Source organism: Anser brachyrhynchus (assembly GCF_964034855.1).
Source record: "Anser brachyrhynchus genome assembly, chromosome: 4".
Taxonomy (NCBI): domain Eukaryota; kingdom Metazoa; phylum Chordata; class Aves; order Anseriformes; family Anatidae; genus Anser; species Anser brachyrhynchus.
The window spans coordinates 61592464-61615003 of NC_137698.1; the positions used below are offsets into that span (position 1 = coordinate 61592464).

The following is a 22540-nucleotide window of genomic DNA, read 5'->3' on the forward strand; positions in this document are numbered from 1 at the left end:
AGCACTTCATTTTTCAATTTACATGATAGGCCACTGCAGTCTCAGCAGTTTTAGGATGACTGGCAGCAGAGATTGTGGGATTCAGTATTTAAATGCTGCATGCCTGATCAAGTGTGGAAACAATCAATCTGCAACAATTGGGCTGTTTAATGGCTGAAAGATACAGACAGAAATCATCCAGAAGATAATAATTATAAGTTAGTAAAGTAGGACTGTACAAGGACAGATCGTGTCAGGGCTGTTTGGCAAAAGCTGAAATAATGGGAGAGAAAATTAGTCATGAAAAGTTTGGTCACTTAGAGGAAAGATTTTGATTTTTTTTTTGTACAAAATAGTTATCACAAGATGCAATTGGCTAAAACTACACTAGACGAATTTTTTGTTAGGTGGACAGCAGTGGATGACTTGTGTTTTTCCTAGCTCTACAAGTCTATGAATTTGTCAGATCCCTTTATCGGAAGTCATTTTTGGTGATTTATTGCTGATATATGTGTCTTATCAACAGGCCCTATATTTTCAACTGGGTAGGATCTCCACTGAGGGCCCCATACATCTACCTCCTTTGCCAATGTACATATGCTGTCCTGTGCCTCTGGGCTTGGTGCTGGCATGTGAGTTTCCCATAGCTGGAACAGCAAGGAAATATGGCACAAAAAGATTTTACTAAGTTTTATTAATTTCTATACTAAACATGGCTCTTTACCAAAAGTGAGACCTGCCCTGATGTCATATATGTAGTGATGAACACTATACACAAGAAAAACTGCTTTATCAAAAAAAAAAGTCTTCTGTTTTATTTTTCATCTAACACTTTTATAAGATATTATATGCAATTAACATTACATAGAAAATATTTAATATTAAAAATTTTGAATAACAGTAATGGCTTCCAAATCATCAGAATGTAATATTAACCTATGAAGTCAGTTTTGAGTACTGCAACTGTGCAGTTACTAAGTCTTCTGCTGAGCTGAAGGTAAATTGCATGATAATTGCACTTATCACCTTTGGATTTAGTTTTTCTTTCACCCTTACATAAGGGCCTTCATCTTGCCCTTGGCATTTACTACTTAACTGAATTTGTGTAACAAAGTATTATAAGGCTAAAACACAGTGAAGCTTAACTATGGAATCAGAGAGAATATTTTTAATAGCTTGTAGAAGAAGAAGTGTAAATTTTACAGAATTACAAATGATCTATTCTTAGATATCATGTATTTTGTAGTGAAAGCAAGCTGTGCAAAGGGATATTTTAAAACAACATTTTTATTGAAAGCTCACAACGCAAGTAAAATATATAGTCACTTAATGTGACCTGGCTATACATCATCCCCATTTCCAGAAGGTATATAATGTTGGCATGTTAGTGATTAACAGTGATTGCTCTTAAAAGCTTCTCATTTCCTCAGGGTACCAGAGAACTTTCCCCTGTTAATGACAGTATTCTCAAGCTATTTCAAATCATGAGTTAATGTCCCTAATTATCTAAGGCAAAAAGGTAAAAGTATAGTGGATAAAATACACCTTCTGTCTATTTCTCTGGAATCATTATTTTTGAGTGTCTCATAAATAAAGGACCTTGATGTTTCTCTGAATAAAATGAGGCATGGAAAAAGAGAATATATTATAAGGAAGTATTTTAATTGATTAGTGTTATACATTTTTTCCAGGAAGAATGCCAGCTCTTCATGTACTTCTGTGTTCTAGGATGTATTACTTACATCAGAAGGGTTTTGATAGTAATATATCTTTATTCAAGTGTTTCATTTCTTTATCAGCACATGGTAAGTTAAGATAGGCAAATATAAATATCTGACTATTTAGAGCTAATGAACACAAAACTCAGATTTTTTGTTTAATGTAATTACAAATGTATCAATTACTTCCAAAAATGTTGTAAAACGTGTCCAGGGCTGGTGACTGTTATAAATCAGTCTAAAGCAGAAGTCTTACTTAACCCAAGCTTCAAACTTCAGAAATGAATGGTTACAAATCTTTCAGATGAATTGGGGTTTATTTTGTTTCTCATATTTGTCTGTTTCTACTGAAAAATTTGCAGTTTCCTATTATTGCAGTTCCCTACTCTCTTCAGAGAGTGGTTAGGACTGGTCTCCTCAGCTCTGTGAGCAGCTTGTCTATGTGAGTTCATTTTCCTGTCACCTGTCTAGGTTTTACCAAAAACAGTTTGGGCAGCTTTGGTAGACATTGATATAGGATGGAATTACAGTGCCTCTCATGGCTGTGCTTAAATGCTCTCCCCCTGACAAAGATCATTGGCTTCTGTCTGTCATAGGCTACCTCTCTTCTCACTCTCCTTCTTTTAATATCCAGCTGAATGCTATCCTGCTAATATTTTCACCCCATGTGCTTTATCTTTGTGCTTCGTGCATTGATATATGCTGAGGGTCATCCACCTGGAAAGTAGCTTGGCAGACCTGGAGGTGTTGGTGGAAAGGTTGAGAATCTATCCTGTGAGGAAAAGCTGAGAGAGTTGGGACTGTTCTGAGAAGAGAAGGCTTGGAGAGGATTCAACAATGTCTATAAATACCTGAAGGGAATTTGCAAAGAAGATGGAGACAGGCTCTCTTCACTGGTGCCCAGTGCCAGGATGAGAGACAGTGGACAGAAACTGGAACATAAGAGGCTGTCTCTGAACATCAGAAAGCACGTCTCTACTGTGTGGGTGACTGATCACTGGCACAGGTTGCCCAGAGTTTGCAGAGTCTCCATCACTGGAGACCTTCAAAAGCTGCTTGGACATGGTCCCGGGCGACCTTCTCTGGGTGGCCCTGCTTGAGCAGAGGTGGTTGACCAGATGACCTCCAGAGGTCCCTGTTAACCTCAGCCATTCTGTGCTTTGTGATAATCTGCTTAACCATTCCTCTAGGGTAGAAAATCCATTGAAAGATTTGATGAAATACACAGGCACACATATTTAACATTATACTGTCAAAATGTGCAAATCCGACCTCTCCGCTTTATGCTTTTCATTTGATGTTTGCCTGTCTTACCATCTCTTCAACAATATAACTATATAAAACAAAACAAAACAAAAAGATATGAATTTAAGTTTAAATTAAGGCATGAAATTAAACTGCTGTAGCTCTACTGGTATTATGCTCTAAAGAAATTAGACTAAATTTACATGCCATAGCACAGTAGCATCAGCATTTCACTGGCAGGGGCTCAAGAGAGCTGTCATGCAGAGTTTGGGTCCTAAAGGCAGCACAGATAACGTCACCTGGCATAGTTATTATATGTACTTTGATTAATTCAACAGAATTATGCACTGGGTAATCCTATGCACACATTTTTTCTGGTCCATACTTGTACCTCTAATAAGTTATAAAATAATTACTGCTATTTCATCACTTAATATGTTGAATCATTTTGTAAGAGTAAAGATAGTTCTACTCTTTCAGCTAAAGTAGTTACTACTTGTTATTTTACCAGTAAACGTTACTGGTTTCAGGCACTGTTTTCCTCTCTATAAATTCTCTTACCTATCTCTTTACAGAATAAAAAGACAGCAACTATCTCCTTATAGAGAGCCTAAAAACCACAAGACTTTAAATAACTAAGCTGTAATACTACCAGGAGATAAAGTATCTCTAACATTAATAACCAAAATGAAAGTAAAAAAATTAAGATACAGAAAGGATGAGACTCCATACATACTATAGTGAGAGTAGATATAATTTCATAACTGACATTTCTTTCTGAAGAACTTCAATATCTCTATATTATAATGTTTAGTGCTGTAGGTGTGTCAGCAAGTAAAGAATAAGAAAATTCACATCACTTTCTGTGTATTTTCCACAGCCTTTCTAGTATGCACATTTTTCCTCTGTCTTTATGCAAGCATGGCAAGAGGAAACAGGTCCCATTCATGAGAAAATAAAACAACTGATGAAATACAAGAAAAGCAGCACTATGTCCCTCTGCCTCAGTATACTGTTTTCAACTGTGACAAATAAAGGAAAGTGTAAGGATATGGGAAGTTTAGAGTTATAAATCCCCTAAAATACTGTTCTGTCACCTGGCATTCTGCTACTGAAATATTTCCTGTGATGAAGGTTATAGCTGCATCTTTTTATTTTATATACTTTAACCAAATTTAGGTCTATACCCTAATTATGCCTTCTCTGAAAAATAATTCATGCATATTTCAAGCCTTTTTCCATTTATTTTAATAAGATATCTATAGTATTTCTTCTGTGAAAACCATTACTTCTAGATATTATTTCACACATCTCAATCACATTTATTACTTAGTCGCTTCTTTTCCTAACTGAAACCTTTTTGTCCATATAAACTCTCATTGTACGTAAGCCATTCCAACCTGCTGACTTCCCTAAATCCTGCCCAATTCTAGGATGTCTGTTCAGAAATAGGGATGACCAGAATTTCACCCAGCTTATGTCCAGTAACTTATTATTTATGATTTCAAGTTACTTCAGATGAGAAAGCAGCAAGTATTATTGTATTTCTGTAGTGTCAGTGATATTTCCAAAGTTTGATTTATTATATATATATTTTTATTTTAACAAAAATAAAAATATAAATCTTTAAAGGTATTTTCATCAATTAAAAGGCAAATTGCATTCCAAACCCAGCAAAAAATAGTTCATACAGCAGGAGAACAAGGTCTCAGATTGCATTTCTTTGTATATGTATGCACATGAAAGCTTTAGAGAGTCTCAAATTGTACTGTAGAACAGCTGATGTTTCAGAAAGCAAGTAGAGAACAACTGCAGAAAAGGACCAAAAAACATTGAAATGCTTATCTTGACAATGGATGTTTTGGTAGTAATCAAGGTCGAAATTTAAAATACAAGAGGAGATACACTAAACAAAATGTATGGAGGTGGGATAAGCACTTTCAGGTGACCTAACATCTATTATAAGGAAAAGTATGAAAGGAGAACTTATGCTTGTATTCAAAAATTTAGCCATTTTAATGACTCTATACTATCCTCAAAAAATGATCTTAACAGAAGTCCTAAGCCCTCCCCACGCTCAAAATGTTGTCCCTCACACTCTGGTTTTACAATGCTCTTGCACTTTTGTTGATGAATTGTTTCTCAGCTGCCATCACAGTGGGACCTCTCCATTTTGTATTTGGCTTCCTGTCATCCCATTTCGTGTAAATTGAAATTGTGATTGCTGCAGTCATTAACCTTTCAAACCAATGGCTCTGTGGCAGACCTAGTACAAGTGGTACTTCACAATAAATTGCACAGACTATCAAGCATGCACTCAACATGTGGTCCTTCTTTCTCTTTTGTCCATTGATAGGTCTCTCACAGTTTTAAAAATGTCCCTGAGCTATGGCACATTTCCATTTAAAAATACTTAGGAAATGCTTTTGTTGCACAAAAGATGCTCCTGTTCTAAACCTAAATGTTAATGATCTTTTAATTTTGGTTGATTATTCTCATCAAAAAATCTGTAGAACATTGCGTTTGGAAACTATTAGGCTTTCCTGGATGTGAAAAGATATTTTGATGAACATCTTATCCAGCTGTATATCAGCGAAAGTATAAATTGTAATTTTGAATGCATAAAAATGCCCCTGAATACATACCGTAGCTTTAAACAGGCAGCTCTATATTTGTGACATTCATTGAGAAAACAATATTTCTAAGATACTCTTCTTTCTTATTACTGTTAGTAAATGAGGCAAATGAGAGTAAGAAAATAGCTCTGATAATGTTACACTCAAAGATGGGTTCCTCCCATCATACTACGCATCCATGTAAAGATACTTAAATGCATAACTCAAAATATGCTAATTTATTCAAAGATTTTTCAATTTCAATTAGCATTGTAATACTGTGTGTTGCATTGATGACTCTCAGACAGCTTAATGACAGCTCATTTTTTAGGTTTTAACACTCATTTATTGATTGCGTAGAGCATTCAAGAGTTTGTGTGATAAGGTACAACTATTCTCATTGACCTTTTCAGAAAAAAATCCTTCTCTTTTGTTTGTTCATCTGCTAGCATCTTAGAAAAAATAAGTGAGAAAAAGCACTTTTTAATGTAATAAAGTATATTTCCAATCTATTGAGGAGGAAATAAAAGCATAAGGTTCATGTCCTCTGAGGCTAACCATCTATGGTTAACTGTCTAATGTATATGCAAATACCCAACTGTAAAAATATTTATAGGATATTTTTCATAAGTTTGACTAGGTGACCATCACAGGCCTCTTCCAGTGAACAATTCTATCAGTTTGTGATCTGAACTGCCCACATTCATGTTGGATGAACTGAACATAACTGGAAGTCACTTGGTAAAAAAGAAAGTATGACAAAAGTGTCCAATGCAGAGATGACTTCTATCTTTATAGCTATTGTTTGCACATAGAGCTCTGCTCTATGACTAATGGAGAAGTACACTTCTGTCTTCCACTTTTGTCTTGCAGATTCCAAGATAATCAATGTCTTGATTAGAATTGATTTAATACAAATGAAAAAAGAAGCTGATAGGTGTTCTGCTGTAAGAGAAAAGGGGGGGATGGGGAGGGGGGAGCGATGTACAAAGTTTGAAAACCTGGATGATGAATCAAACAGATTTAGGATGTCCATTCTATTTTCCTTGCTTCTTTAATTAGCATTTGTCACTTGTTCAAAAGCATAACAAGGGGAAAAGGCAACATAATCCTCTTATCATAAAATCACAAAATATTTTGGGTTGGAAGGGACCTTAAAGATAATCTAATTCCAACCCCGCTTTTACGGGCAGGCACAACTTCCACCAAGATCAATCTGCCCAAAGCCTCATCCAACCTGGCCTTGTACACTGAAACAGGGTTTCACACAAGGTGTAACAGTTTAGCTTGGATCAGTTATCTCTGAGTCATGAATTTCCCGTCTCACAGAGGCAATAGGATGTCTTCATTTCATTGTGATCCCATTCAGTTGTACACTGAATTCATGTGCTTGTACTGTAATGAATTAATGTGGATTCAAGATCAAAACAGCCAAAGAGAGAGAGTGTAAAAAAAAAAAAAAAAAAAGAGTATGAGAGATATGAGGGATGAGGACACTAGTACAAAAGAATATTGCCCCTCACATTGGTTCTCCAGAGCTTGTTGCCCTTAAAGATGAAGTGGCTTAGAGTTTAAACACACTTTTCAGCCTCCCCCCACTGAGTCCTATGAAAGGAATGATTTCATCTCACCACCAGCAGCCAGTGTACTTTCAGAGAGACAACCGTCTTGTACTACTGGGTAACTGCCCAAAACTTGTCCATTGTGCTGAAACTTTTTGTAGAGGTGCTGATGCCTCTTCACAAACAACAGCATTGTGGACATGAAGAGGGTGTATATGCAAAGGAACACCAACAACTCCTCTTTTCAAGTAAACTCAGTGATGGTATCTGGAAGGTAGGTTTGTGTCTCATGCTTTTAACAAATTTAACAGCATTGTTAAATTGGTTATATAGGAACACCAATAAAACATAATAAAATAAAGGAAGTTCTGAATCTTACTATAAAATCAGATAGTAATAATTCAAACTGAAAATTAATATCTACCCCTGTTAGAAAACTACCGTGTCTTGCTCAGCTGGAAAAATCTAAATAGTAGACAGCAGCATAATGAAACTCCAAGGAAGTAAACCTACAAGCTGGATAGCATGTCTGCTGTCATGAAACAGTTCTGTAAATTACCTTTTTCTATCCAGAGATAGTTATTGAAGATGTGTATAATGCTCATAGCCCTTTTTATTTATTTGTTTGTTTGTTTGTTTGTTTGTCTTTACTAGCATTGTTATTTACCAGTTGTGGCTTCAGATTATTTGTTTTCTCAGTTTTAGATGACCGAAGAAAGACTATAAAAAAATAATACTAACTTGCCAGTATAGAAGTTTGCAATTATGTTTTGAAAGCACTGGCATTCATACTAGTGCTTTATAGGGAACTTTTCTATATTTCAAACAAGGTTATGTGAAAATCTTTTAACAAACTCAGCAATAAGTAATGCCTACATTTGTTTTATATTTCCTTCAAGAGTTAGGAGAAACTTGAAACCCTTCAAATATGAGTACAAATAATTTGGAGGTAGAATTTGACAGACCAAGTGTATAGATGTCAGTCATCACAGATTTACAGACCTTAATGCATTCAGTGGAGATACTCATCTCAATTAGTCTCACAGTTGCTGGCAGAGACTGAAATCTTCTTTTTGAAAGTTAATAATGAACTCAGTCCCTACACTTCTATTCATCTCATGACTTACTACTGTTCATGGAGATACTTCATGTTGTGTTCACTAGGGAAAAACTGTCATCTAGCACAGCAAAGACTGTCTTCATAATAGTGATTGCTTACTTCTGAGTTATCTCTGAAAAATGTAGGTCCTAAGTCACTAATAAACCATATAAAAAGAGCATGATTTTAAACGCCCAATATCAATAGCAGTGCAGAGTGCGGAGTGCCTCTAAAGTTCTTCTTTATTCCAAAAAAGAGTCTTTTTAAATATATTTTTGTTGGATCGTATTGCTCTGTGTGCTTCACACACACACACACACACACACACCCCTCCTATTTGAAACTGGCAATACCCTTTCCTGTGGCTGAGTGCTCTGGTGTGATCTTAATGGAGCTCACCATAAGGCATAACATCGGTCATGCCAGGCTGACACTTTATGTGCAGTATATACCTTCTGCTCTGCTAGCCAGCTGCTTAACAAAAACCAGCTACCAGCAAAGCTTTTTTTCTGCCATAGATCTTTCATGTGGATCCGAAGAATATAAATGTTTATGTACCGGACTATGACCAGCAAAATATCTTTTGGCTACAGCTCACTGCAGCTACTTTTTGCTGCATCTGGACTGTGATACAAAGCTTGTTACTTGAGTTACACAAAATTATTGGATTATTGTTTCTGCATCATCACTAACGTTAGAGATGTAAAATTTGGTGCAATGCACCCGTGAGAATGTTGTCATTTAAAAATGTAGCAAGGAGACACCTCTTATTCTTGCTTCTTCTACCTGTCCCCTTTTCTTCATGAAGGGGTATGAGTAGTAACTCTAACAGCTACAAACAAAGTTTTAGTGAACGCATTTTTCAGCTGAGAAAACAGTGTTCAAAAGTCTCTATTCAAATTTCTTGCTACTGATTTTCATCTTTGCAAAGAGGTTTTTTTATATAAAACAAGATAATTCAGTATTAAATCCTGTACCAAGTTATTTCCCTGTTAAAATGTAATTCAGGGACTCTGATTGGACACAAATATTTTAAATAAGCGTGCTAAGCCTGTAAAATAAGAGAACAGGGAATAAATACATGTTCTGATGATACTTCTAGATGGTGCAGTTCAAATATTTGGGTCCTGATTACTTCAAAACTTTACAGATAATTTTATTTATTTATTTATTTATTTATTTATTTATTTATTTATTGTACTGAACTCATGGATCTGTTCTGTGTGCCAGGAATTTCCAAATAATTTTGAATCTTTATCATTTTTGCCTGTGTAAATTCCTGGTCAATTTTTACCAAATCAGCAATGTCTAGTCTTTGCCAGAAAGCACTGAAACCTTCACAAGCACGAGTCTTTTTTTTTTTTCCACAGAAGTAATTTTTTATAAGAAATTAAAAAAAAAAAAAATTTGATCTACATCTGTCCTAAAAATAGGCAGTGATAAATCTTCAAATAAAACAGTAAATCAAAAATGCCAAAGCATCAGGGTCAAGTTCTGTAGTGCCATGGAAAAATATCACACGTCATGGACCAACCTGCCTCTGCATTTGAGGGAAAGTCTGAAATCCATTTTCTAGCAGATCCAACATTCTTTAGATCAGCTGGACATTTGTGTGGATTATATTATCAGATTATGTGAATGATTCTCATGTTAACGTTCAAGAAAGGGAATTTATTCAACCCAATCAATTCCATTGTGAAATACAGTTAAAAAACTTTGGATACAATGAGTGTAACAGAAGAAATAGGAACCAATAACGCAGAAGACAGTGATTCAGTAAACACAGCATGAAGCTACAAATCTAAAAACACTAGCATTTTGGCTCTCCAGCTGGCTTATTAACTGCCATGCACCTTTAAAACCCTAACTACCACACTAAAAAGCCTTCTGGGTTGCAAAGCACATTATACTAGTACTTCACTGCCTGCATGGGCTCCACATTGACAACTGGCTAATTTAATGTCTCTGCTCTGACAGCCAAAACCTTTCAGTGTCCCTGGCTATCTGAGAGATTGCTTCTCAGCCTTTGATTAAAGCTTCCTCAAACACACCCTGGGAACAAAGTGGGGAGCAGCAGTAGGGAGGCTGTTGACTGTGGGAAACTGAACTTTCCCAGGAGCTGGAGACAGCAAAGTTCATCCTTACAGGAGAAAAAAATGAAGGCTGAATTCCTCTGCATTAAGAGTGAAATGTGTGTTCTGTGGGCGGTATATTTGAGCAATGAACACGCTCCACGACCAAGCTCCATATCTATCAACTGGAAACAACAGTAACCTCATGTCTGAAAAAAAACAACTGATCTAGGAAACACTCCATGTGGTATTTCTAATGGTGATTTACTTGCTCCATTTACCATCTCCAACATGCACTACCATTACTGTAGCCTCACAAAAAACATGTGTCAAGAATAATTTTTATAAGTGAACCTGCAGTAGTTGGATATAACAATATTTGACCTTGGTCAGCTATTTACCAGCAGTTGTAGATATCAACAGGTACATGATTGTGCTTAAGATCATACTTATCAGCAGCAACCACTGAACCTAGGTGAACAGGAAATGTACTGTCCAGGCTACTGAGCTTTGGATCAATATGCAGCTTTTGCATGTTTGGATCAATATGCAGCTTTGGACCTTATTGCAGCTTTTCAATATTTAAAGGGGGCTTATAAAAAAGATGGAAAGCAAATTTTTGCTCAGGCAGACAATGAGAGAACAAGGGGTAACAGTTTTAAACTAAAAGAGGGGAGATTTAGATTAGATGATAGGAGGAAATTCTTCACTCGGAAGGTGCTGAGGCACTAGAACAGGTTGCTCAGAGAAGCTGTGGATGCCCTCTCCCTGGAGGTATTCAAAACCAGATTGGATGAGGCCCTGGGCAATCTGGTCTACTGTTTGGCGTCCTTGCCCATGGCAGGAGGGTTGGAACTAGATGAGCTTTAGGGTCCCTTCCAACCCAAGCCATTCTATGCCTCCATGATTCTATGAAATCCAGGTTCAATAACTAACTTCTGTATTATCCCATTGAACAATCCAGTTCACCTCACTTTTTTTTTTCCCACCTCTTTCCAAAGTTTCTAGGGCAAAAGCTCTTAGTGTGTCTCCAGATCCAGCATAATGAGTCGTCAGTAAAAATCACAGCAAAGTGGGTGATTCATTACTGTTAATGAATTTTTAAACCAGCAATGCTTGTTACTTTCCTCCAGAACAAGACAGAAAAGGAGAGTGGCACAGCATAAAACAACAGAGATATTCGAGCAAACGCAAAATTAAATTCATCTTGACACCAAAGAGTAATGAAAGATTTGATTAGCTGCTTTTAACAACCCCTCCAGATAGTTCTGGATACTTGTAACATTTAGCTCCTGAATTTATAATTTTATTCTTCTAGAATAAAAAACCTGCCTCTTTTAAAGTCAATGGCAAATCCTCATTGACTTTAATGGAATATGCCTAGATGTGATGAAGATCCTATTTTACTTTTTTTTAATTTCTACATGTGTTTTTCACTATAAGAATATCTTCTCAGGGACTCCAGGGCTGTAGAAAAGTGGCTGTTACGGTTTCATTCAGCTGATTTGTCCTTCACTGCTTTATCTGTCTGTGATGAAAAGAACACCACATTCTTTCAGTCTGTCAGACAACCATAATTTAGTGGTAATTGGCTCTAAAATCTTCCAGTCTAGTCCCAGAGGAAGATATGTCCATGAGGCAACACCCCCATGTAGTCTAATTCTATTTTATTTTTTACCAGTAGATAAACAAGTACCTGTCCCTGTTGCCCCTTGCTGGATAAAATATGATCCTTGTATTGGTTTCTTCAGAAAAATTTTTTCTTTCATGACAGACTACACATCAAGATATTGCCTCAGTTCAAGTGGGAGCATGCTGGGCTTCTTCAGAGTTCTCAGTTATTAAACAGAGGACCTGCAAACAAGATGCCTTCTGCATTCAGATTGCCTTGGAGCAGCAGTTTTTGGCAAACCTCAGGGCCCTCTATGAAGTTTTCCTCTGTCTCCCAGCTGAGATCTAATTAGGATCCTAACATTGAAACACATCTCTTTTCAATTAATGTAACGGTTTCACCACTAAACACACCATGAACTGGCTATAAGCTTATGCTCAGGGATCAATTATTTTTTCTTTCTTATCTTTAAGAAATATAGTTCTTCAGATTTGACTCTCATAATCGTCCCTCAGACTTGATCAAATAACAACACTGAATTTGATTTCCAAAAACTCCATTGCATTTCCAGTACTGTTGAAAAAATGAAATAAAGTCATACAGCATCTGCTCCACTGCACCAAAGATGTAGTACTATCCCTTGTAATGGAGCCCAAGCTGTAAAAGTCTTTTTTTTTTTTTTTTTTTTTTTTAAATTTTGTTCTGCAGAACAACTGCGGAAGCTGCAGCTATGGAACAGAGAAAAGTTTTATGTTTTTAAGTGCCTTAAACTTGGCAGGTTTTGCAAGAAGTTTTTACGCCAAACAATTTCATCCTCAATGAATCTCCTAAAGGACTGATACCACTATGAGAAATGAAATCTCTCTTAGGCCTACCCTGTATAACACATAACTCTTTTTCAGATGTGTCTGATTCTCCAGTTATCTTTTTCCTTTGTCTGTTCTAACTGGGACATCTTCAGCTTCTTTTATATTTTTCTAAGCTGTTCGTTTTCACAAAAATATCCCAGCAAATTTCCATCACCATTTATTTAGGTTTATCTCAGCATTCAATTCCAGTGATGTGACTTACTTGACAAATTTTAGAAAGGCTACCAAAAAAAAATATGTATCAAGTATCTAACTATGAGACAGTGGAGTCTTCAGAACAATCTAAAGGAGATTGATTTATGTAACTTAAGATTTTTTACTGTGCTAAAAGATGTTATTAGTTTATATTTCTGACTAAACTTTAAATTGCATTCTGATGGTTTTCTCATGTCTTTTACTGAATTATAGAAACAACATCTCATCTGTAAGTAGCAATGCTACATCTTTCCCTGTCTTATGGAGCTGTTCATTCCTCCTTCTCAAAGGCGTTTAGATTCATGTCCCAAAGCCTTGCCATGAAGCCTACCCTGGTCTGTCCATGATTACCATGAACAGCACTACTCTACTAATCAGGTTTCTTCTCCATACTTTGGGGATGACCTCTTTGGGTAACAGAATAAAGGAAATGTAGGTGTGGCGTGCAGCAGGTTGGACAAGTGCACGTGACATTTTGTGACATGGAACACATGGCAGACATTGAATGCCAAAAAGCCTCCAGGACAAGGTACAATGCCCTCACATTGTGAAATGGGAAGAAACATTTCTTTCTATGGATATAGGAAGAAATTTCCTACATATATAGGAAGGAATATATATAGGAATATATATATATTTCTTCCTTTATATGGATCTCTAACACAGAAGCTTCACATATTTCACTGCCCTTCAATAGTGTCTGATTTTCACCACTGTACTTGGTGAATCAGGTCTTATTTATGCCAACTTCAAGATCAGTTTTGTAAACATTTATGTAGGTAAGCAATTCTGTTCTTATGTTTGTAATGCTGAGGCTCTTCTGCAAGAAAGTGTTGGTAGCAGAGAAAGCAAAAACCTTTGTTAAAGGATAAATGTATTACTATATGTAATATAAATAATGAATACAATGTTTGATTTCCAGTTCCTAACCTACTCCCCCTTGACTTTCATGCTCTTTGCCGTTTCTGCAAGCTGACAGGATCCTGTAGGAGCTGAAATTCCTCAGTGTTTTTCATCATAGCTAGCACTAACCAAATATTGATCTGTCTTCCTTTACCACTGCATGTCTTTAAAAGAAAAAAAGAACTACCACTCTGAAAAATACTGAAATAATATGAGTTGGGAGCCAAATGTCTTGCATGCAGATGTGTCGCAGGAATGCAAAACCCAGTGTTCTTATTTCATGATTAAAACAGTGTCAGCACTTAGTATCAACCCCTGACTCTAACAAAGAAACAACAAAAACAGAGTTTTAAACAAAATATAGTTCTAACCCCAACATACTGAGGTTGCTTCATAAATATTTTGTGCTAAATTCAGGCTTTCTCATTTTCAGTAATGATTATAAAATATTAGTAACGATGATAGATTGTGCTAGTCTGCCAACATGAGAGCATCAGACCCTTTAGCAGAAAGCTGTTTGTACAGATTCATCCTCCATGCATTTTCCAATTTCTAAGACTACAAGGAGCACCAACAAAAGCATCAACTGAGCTCCTAAATTCTATCTAAATTCTATTCTCTCTCTCATGTAAGAAACATAAAATAATGGCCTCCATGGTTTCAAAGTAGGGAAGTGGTCTATACTTAGACAACTGGTAGGGACTGGTGATGTTCTTCATCCCATTCAAGGATATTACTTGACAAGGTTTAAGGGAGTGCAACCTGGGCAACTAGCATTGGCTGGTAAGGGACTATTTCTCCTGCTCTCACCTGAGAACTCAGCTGATATGAAGGGACTTGATAAAACTTCTCACGAGAGTGAATGAAACGCAGTGCCAGGCTAAATACAGCTTGTCCCAAGTGTGTAAGTACTTTGTCTTTGCCAAGTGTTTACAACAAACTGCACCACTCAGTATATGAAGTATGGGTTCTGCTACATTTAATTTAATTATAGCTCCTGCCTATGTGTGAAGTCGGGATTGTAAAATGCCCTCCTGTAGTGACAAGCAAGGACAGAAACAGTAAGCACCTTTCAGATGCCAGGGACTCATCTATAAAGTTTTGGTGTCAGGCATTGGGGTGAGCTTTTAAGTTCAAAGCTTTAGTTGTGTTGTTTACTGTTGTTTTACTGCCAGTGCTAATAATAGGAAACTAAAAATTACAGTGGGTAGCAGGCACCACTAAATAAAGAGCAGCACTGATTAAAAGCTCTGCTGGCATCTAGCCCACTGCATGGGAGAAGCAGCCAAAGCGTTGATTGTTATTTACAGTGTGAAGTCACACATGCTGGATGTGAGCCAGTTCCTCCATTTCTGCTTGTTTTCCTCTGGAACTGCCATAGTAAGCAGGGGGTGGGGAGAGGCCTGTGTTTGTTAAAGTATACTTCAGAGGGCGCCTCAGACTCTCGTACATCTTTGCTGTGCCATTGGGAAGCATTATCATAATTCTTATGCAGATGGCTAAATTCAAACAAGAGGCATTGAGTCTTACCTGATGAAAACAGGTAAACGCAGTTCTTGAACACAGTTCTTACATGTATTTCATCAATGGATGTCAATGGAGACTGATCTGATCAGTCAGATCATATTGGATGCTCTCAAGTCCACTGGTTTCCATGAGTTGTAGGTTGTTGCTACTGAGCAACAAGCTTGCAGCATACATGAAAGAAAAGGTAATTCAACACCCGTGATGATATCCCCATGAGCCATTAGCTAAATTCTACTGCATGTTAGATCAGGGAGGAAAAATTGCAAGGAAGGATATCCCTTTAGACCCAATAATCAGGGCACTCCATTTGGGAATGACTCCTGGATTCCAGCTCCTCCTGCAAAAACTGCTTATGCTTTATATCTGTAACCATAAATGGGCAAATTCACGGGAAGGATTTAGAGCAGGGATCACGACAAAAGAGTGAGGTAACCATCCCTTACCATTTCACACACAAAAAACCACCCTTTTCTATTTCATCAACACATTTCAGCATTCATTGCTGTTTGTCCATGATATAGCATTTTTCTATACGGTTGCACTGAAGTTATTTTCAAAAATGTAAAACAAGAATTGTTTCAATAAAGGAAAGGAGCTGTGAAGGCACTTTTTTTTTTTTTTTTATAGCCTACATCTGAGAAAAATAAGATGAGAAATCTAATCAGAAAAAAAAAAAGAAAAAAAAAGAAAAAAAAACTCAACCAAGAGCTAATTCAGTTTCAATAGGCAGGAGGTTAAATTAATAGCTGTCCCTTTCCTGATAACACAAAAAGTAGAAGTGATAATTGGAATTAAAAACACCAGTGGTTTTCAATGTAATTGAATAGAGCACAAGTTACTCATTAGAGAAAATGAGTGAAAATCCATCACGCTAGAGATAGGTCATTACAAACATACTCATTCATATATATAACATATTGTTGTACATACTGGGGATAATATTCCACAGATGAAAAGAATAATAATTCTGGCCTTAGAATTATTTTTTTTCATAAGAGTAATTTCAGGAAGTGTAATAAAGAATGACTTGGGGAAAAAAAAAAAAAAAACACAAAACACCTTGTGTTTTAGACTTGTAAAATTCCTATTTTCTGAGAATCTTCATCTGTATTACACATATTAACGTACCGGATCTTTCAGCACTCCTACAAAGCAGGAAAGGCTTCAATTAATCTTCATTTTACTCCAGGAAGCATTTGAGAACAAATATTATATGAAATTCCTTCAGCTATAATAGTGTTTTAACTACACTTTGTCCTACAATTTGTATGTGTTTTACTTTAAATAGACATAGTGCAATTAGGAAATAAGAATTATGCTTAGTTGGGAAAAAGTCCTTGAATTAGTCCATGTCTGGTATTTCTGGCATACCCAAACACACACTATCTTGACATTTTTTTGTTTATCAGTAATAATAATATTAATAATTCATTCATTAAAATAAATATAGTTTTAAAATGTTAGAACAGCTAGCAAAATAATTATTCAATGAAATATGAAAAGTGATTAGAGTAAATATTCTGAGTTGTTTAAAGAATTATTTTCTCTGAGAAAATTAACTGATGCTCTGTTTATGGGTAACTGGCATGAATAAGAAGACACCTATCTGTTGGCTTGAGTAGCTAGTAAGCCAGCTATTAAACCAGTGTAAGAGGATTTAAAACTACAGAGGGGACTCCCTTGTGTGGCAGAAGGAAGGAAATGACACTTTCTTATTTACACTGAGGGTCTTTTTTTGTCTTTAGTATGAGATACTATTTATACAACTTGGCAGTCTCAGCTGTATGGTTTCACCTGCATAGATCACCCCCAGAAAAACAAACAAACAAACAAAAAAACTATTTCCACCTGTGCGGTTGCCACAACCAATGAGGAAACCTCCAACACGTGTTCATTCTCTGCTACTAACCCTCTTGCTGTAGCCTACCTCTGCTCATCTCTCCCTTTCAAGCAAGCAGGTATACTGTCTTTGTTTGCTGTCCATGGCAATGACTTGGAAAGCAAAAAGCCTTTTCTGCTTTCGTATAGAAAAGCTTTTTCTACAATAATAGATAGTACTTAAACAGTTTTGTATGTAGGTTAGCAGCAAGTGCTGGAGTTCTGTGTTTCCTGGAGTATAATTGTCAGAAAAACACTTTTTTTTTTTTTTTTTTTTTTCCCCTTTGGTAGTTAACAGTATTTCCCTAAAGAACTTTTCAGAAGAAAGGCATCTGAGGTCTGGACTTGTTCCATCATACCATAGACCTGACCAGACCCTAAAATGATAGCTGTAAAAATAGAATAAAAACAATTCTCATCCTTTGTGAGGAATTTGAGATGTCATCCTGCCAGTCCTATCACCCCCAGTCCTTTGACCATCTGGGTTTTATAGTAGGGAAATAGCAAAGCTCAAGAGAAACTCAGGGGATGGGGGAAAAATATAATTGCCTGATCAAAAGAACCAAAGTAGGTATCTCTTCTACAGTCAGTGCAATTATCTCATACACATGTTGATTTCCTAAAATCTTCCTCAAAGCTCCCATTTGATGTGGAAGTGTTGAATGATAAATCAATACAAAGGAAATTAGATGTCATTCATCTAATTTCATAAAGAGGAGCCAAAATACTGACAATACTGCACTTCAGAAGACTCTGGTTCAAAGAAGCTGTTTCAGAGAAATGATGCTCTATAATAGATTAGAAAGACAGGGTTTCTTTTAATCCATAGGAGAAGTAACCCCTTGAAATGTTACCTACCCTTAATGGACAATACTTTGCTTATAGTTCAATCTCCATGAATTCGTTTCTCTCTCTTAGAGGTATCTGACTGTGGCACGAAAACTGCTGCTCCCCTCACCCCACTTTATTTTTTTCTGTTACCGCTTCTTCTAGAAGTAATTAGAAGGAAAAAAAAAAAGGCATAAATATGATTGTCTGAGATATTTTAAATCTGTATTAAAAAGAAAAGAAAAAGGTCTTCTGAACTATCTAACTATTCCCAGGTTAATTTTCACAGCCTTAATTTCCAGTGGTTTATTCAGCCACATTTCAAATATTTCAAGAGAGGTTTTCTCTGAAATTACTTTTTTTTTTTTTTTTTGAGGCTGCTTCATAGGCTAGTGCATAACAACGCTTTTAAGCATATCTTTTGAGATATTTTTCAGACTGCATTTGCTTTTCCTTTAATGAAATCAAGCCCTTCTTTCCCCCAAAACCTCATTTTGTTTGTACCATCTGCTTTGAAGTCCTTCTAAAATCATCTCATTTATGTTAGATGCTGATGTTTTTCTTCCTGCTCTTGGTGTTTCTCCTATGGTGCCCAATAATGTGATCTGAACTCCAGTAATGCCTCCCAGCCTATTTGTCACAAAGATCACTTCTTCTATGTTTGGCCTGTTTACTGAAAAAAAATAGTATCAAAATTGAACCCTGTATTCTAAGAATACTTTCAGGACATAAAGTTAATCACACAAGCACTCATTTAAAAATAAATAGAAATTTATTCCTGGTAAATATGTAAATGATGAAATAGATTTATATTATTATAGATAAATTAGTTAAAAAATCACTTTTTTGTTTGTTTAAATGACAATAAATTAGAAACTTATTTTTTCACAGCACAGAATTTTAGGGGTGGTTGAAACTAACTTAGCCTGATTGGCATTAGATAAACAGATCTTTAAAGCTAAAGGTATTCCAAAGTAAAATCAGTACAGTACCGATGTATGGAATATGAATAATACATATTGAATTATATAAGCATATTAAATAAAACACATGGAAGAATTATATTTGTTAAGTGAAAAATATGAGGCCAGATTCCACAGCCTGAGAGAGAAGAGGCTGTTACCTCTCCATGTCTCCAGATCCAACCAACAGCAAGGCCGAAGAAGTACATGCCCATAGAGCATATGTAGACACCACAAATATACATATATATGTGGCTGGCCACACAGATCATGAGCAGACACCCAGAGCAGCCACACAAACACGGGCAGTACCAACAGCTTCATCCTGCTCCACACTCTGTCTGAGCAGGGAGCTCAGCTCATATATATAAGCACATACTTATGTACGCTGCAGCAGCTGGGCTCAGGCACTGCCATTGTGCTCCTTGTGCTCCTTCGTGGGTGTGCTTTTACAAACATAAGCTAACAAATTCAGCATACAGCCAGGAGCAAGATGCTTATAAAATATAAACAATTTTGTTAAGTATAAATATAAACAAGTTTAGTCTAGTTCGCATTTGTGTGTCCTACTCTGCTTGAAGTACATTCAATTTCCTGCAGACATGACTAAATCATTTTATGTCATATCAGCTGGATGTTAGCTAAATTTCAAATAAGCAAGGAATAGTAAAATTGTAAAAATCCAGTTCCTGCAGTAGCCCTAGAGAAATAAGCAGAAATAAGTGGACATTGAATTCTCTTCTTCCTGTGTCAGCAGGCTATGGGATTGCTTAGACTAACAATATATAAGCTTCTCCTAACTAACATCTACATGCATGTGCAGCTTCACTGCCATTATTTGCAATTAAACACCTAACATAACACCTAGTCAAAATAAAAACCTATTTTCATTGGTAGCATGCATTCTTATTTAGACATTAAAGAAAACTATTCAAAGATGATAAGAGTAACTATTTTTTCTATATTGCATTTGCTTGCCAAATTAATATCAACCCTCTTTCATGGCCTACAACCACTGCAGCTACTGAGAGAGCACTGGGTTTTCCGGTTTGCCACAGGAATTGGCCGTAACAATGTAACATTCTGCTCTTGCTTGCATTCCCTCAGGCTGGCAATCCTGAATGCACCTGTTCTGTGGGTTTGTTGGTTTGCTTTGTTGTTATTTGGGGTGTGTTTGTTTTGTTTCCTTTTCCAGAAAAGGGTTCTCTCTCTGCATACTTTTCCTAGGTTATATTACAGAAGCAGCACATGGCAAGTTTTGAAACAAAGTAGGAATACAGAATATTACACAAGATATTCTTTAATGCTTTTCACAGAATGTGTTTGTTCTTAAAAGGGAAATGGGATTTTTGTAGTTTGACCAAAAACTTGCATTTGATGCTTTCTCTTTTTGATTTTGCACTGTTATGTCTGATAAATGGGGTAATGTTTGGTGATAACACACTTAAAGTCTATGAAGGAGCTGATGAAAGGGAAGAGAACGTGAGCTGGAGATTGTGAGAAGTGGGGATTCAGAGGGGACTTGATAGACCTTCCACGAATCAGAGAATATGTGAAAGAGAGCTTGGCGCATCCTATTGCAAGGGTAAAGAGAAAAGAGGAACTGAGAGACAGCAAGCCAGGAAAAACTCTCCCTGTAGATTGGAGGGCGATGAATGCAGAAACTAACAGGGACAGGTTCCATCATTCGACAGGGCTGAATTGAATGGACAGCTGCATCTGGGGAAAAAAAAAAAATCAAAACAACTGTGGTCACCGTGTGCACCCTGTTTTGGAGGTAAACTGTGATATTACAATAATCAGCAGGCACTCAAAGGAGTCTTTTGAAATAAGCTGTAGTGTTTTGCAGCTGTAGGCGGGAAAATTAAACACCTCAGAAACTTTGACATTGAAATTACCATCTTGATGCCATTGTTGCTCTTTGGCTTTTATGTTGCTTCCAGTTTTTGTTTTTATTCTGAAACTTTAACTTCGTGCAGTAGAAGTTTACCCCCCCTGCTCAGCCAATTATCCCATCTAAACATGAGATATATGCATTTCTAATGATCCAGCAGCTTAATCATTACAGCACTTAAATCTCATTAGTTATTTCAACAAACTCAAAAAACATTTTTTTAAAATGTGACACTGCTTGCTTGAGATAACTTTTTCTATTTTTCTTTGCTCCTTCCACCCTCACCCTTCTGCTTTGTAACCGCTCGCCCTTCTGGCTGTTGGGTATTCAGCTTTACTTTTCACATGGTCCCATTGCTACAGAGCTGTTACCTAAATAGCAGCAGTCAGGAGCGAGACCACTATTAACTGAAGTGAGTTGGCAAAATACATAGAGGCTATTGAGGGTTAGAGATTCAGATTAAGGTTTTGAAAGAGGCAGTTGGTAAGATTTATAAGGCTCATTCTTTTTGGATCTAGCCTCATATCTGTGCTACAAATACCTGTTTGGCTCAACTGCCGAAGCATAATACCTGATACACACAGCCATTCTAGCAAAAGTCTTTAATGTGGATGTAGTGTTAATAGCAATGTGTGTCAGGATGTGAAGAGGCCCTTCCAGAGTGAGATTTATCTGTTTTTTTTCTCTTAGTTCCAAGGCATAGTGAGACTATGTTAGATGTCTTTCACCAAAGTCCCTATCATTTCGATCCTTGGAGGCACTGTTTGTAACCTTAGTTCCTTATGTGTGCTACTTTGGCACACTTTTTATGTCACAGGAGGAACACGACAGGAGTAATTTGTGCATTGAGTGTCAGTGGGCTTGTTCCAGATAATTTATATAGTACTAAATTCTCTAGTCAATGAATCTGCAGATCATTTGAGTTCTTTTGTGGTTAAACTTTTCATAAGCCTAGAAAAAACACTGTAAATTTCAGGTATAAATTTGCTGATATAACATATGAGCATAGTAACACTAAGAAAAATTTTTCTATTAGATATGACACTGACTAATGATTTGCTGATAATTTTACTGAGTAATTTTACCACATAGCTGTTGATGTCTTCCCATGGGAAGTCAAGTATACAACAATGGGCATTGGATAAACACCAAATAGATACATTTTTTTTTTTTCCTGAATAAAACCAGGTGTTTAATCCAAAAGCAAAATTGTATGTCTAAGTGGGAGAAATTAATTTAGTATTGCAACTCATGTGAATTGTACAATTATCATATGGCTCAATTTTCTGCAAATATGAAAGACATAAGAAGGCCTATGCCTATGCTTCAATCAAAACAAACAGAAAAATACAGCAAATTTAAATGAACTTCAGGGATGCAGCTTTGGAAGCAGAGAGTGCACACAAAAACTCTGCCAAGGCTGTTCAACAGCACAAATTCTCACTGAAATTAGGGGCTACCTCAAACATCACCACACTTCAGTGTACAAGAAGCGTGAAAAAGTTTGTCCTAACGTCCAGTTAGGACAACAAAACTCATAAAACTCAGACTGTGGCCACTGTTAAATTGTCTGCTCCTACCA

General features: G+C 36.5%; 2 protein-coding genes across 13 annotated transcripts in view; one reads left to right on the plus strand and one right to left on the minus strand.

Moving 5' to 3' along the window:
• Positions 1–22540, plus strand: part of KCNIP4 (potassium voltage-gated channel interacting protein 4) — a 436947-nt gene that overhangs the window by 388628 nt on the left and 25779 nt on the right. The window lies entirely within an intron of this gene.
• Positions 6–22540, minus strand: part of PACRGL (parkin coregulated like) — a 61623-nt gene continuing 39088 nt past the window's right edge. Inside the window, exon 8 of the mRNA XM_080590901.1 lies at positions 6–20783. Within this exon, the coding sequence (XP_080447027.1) occupies positions 20748–20783 (36 nt within the window). The 3' untranslated portion in view covers positions 6–20747. The remainder of the gene's footprint in view (positions 20784–22540) is intronic.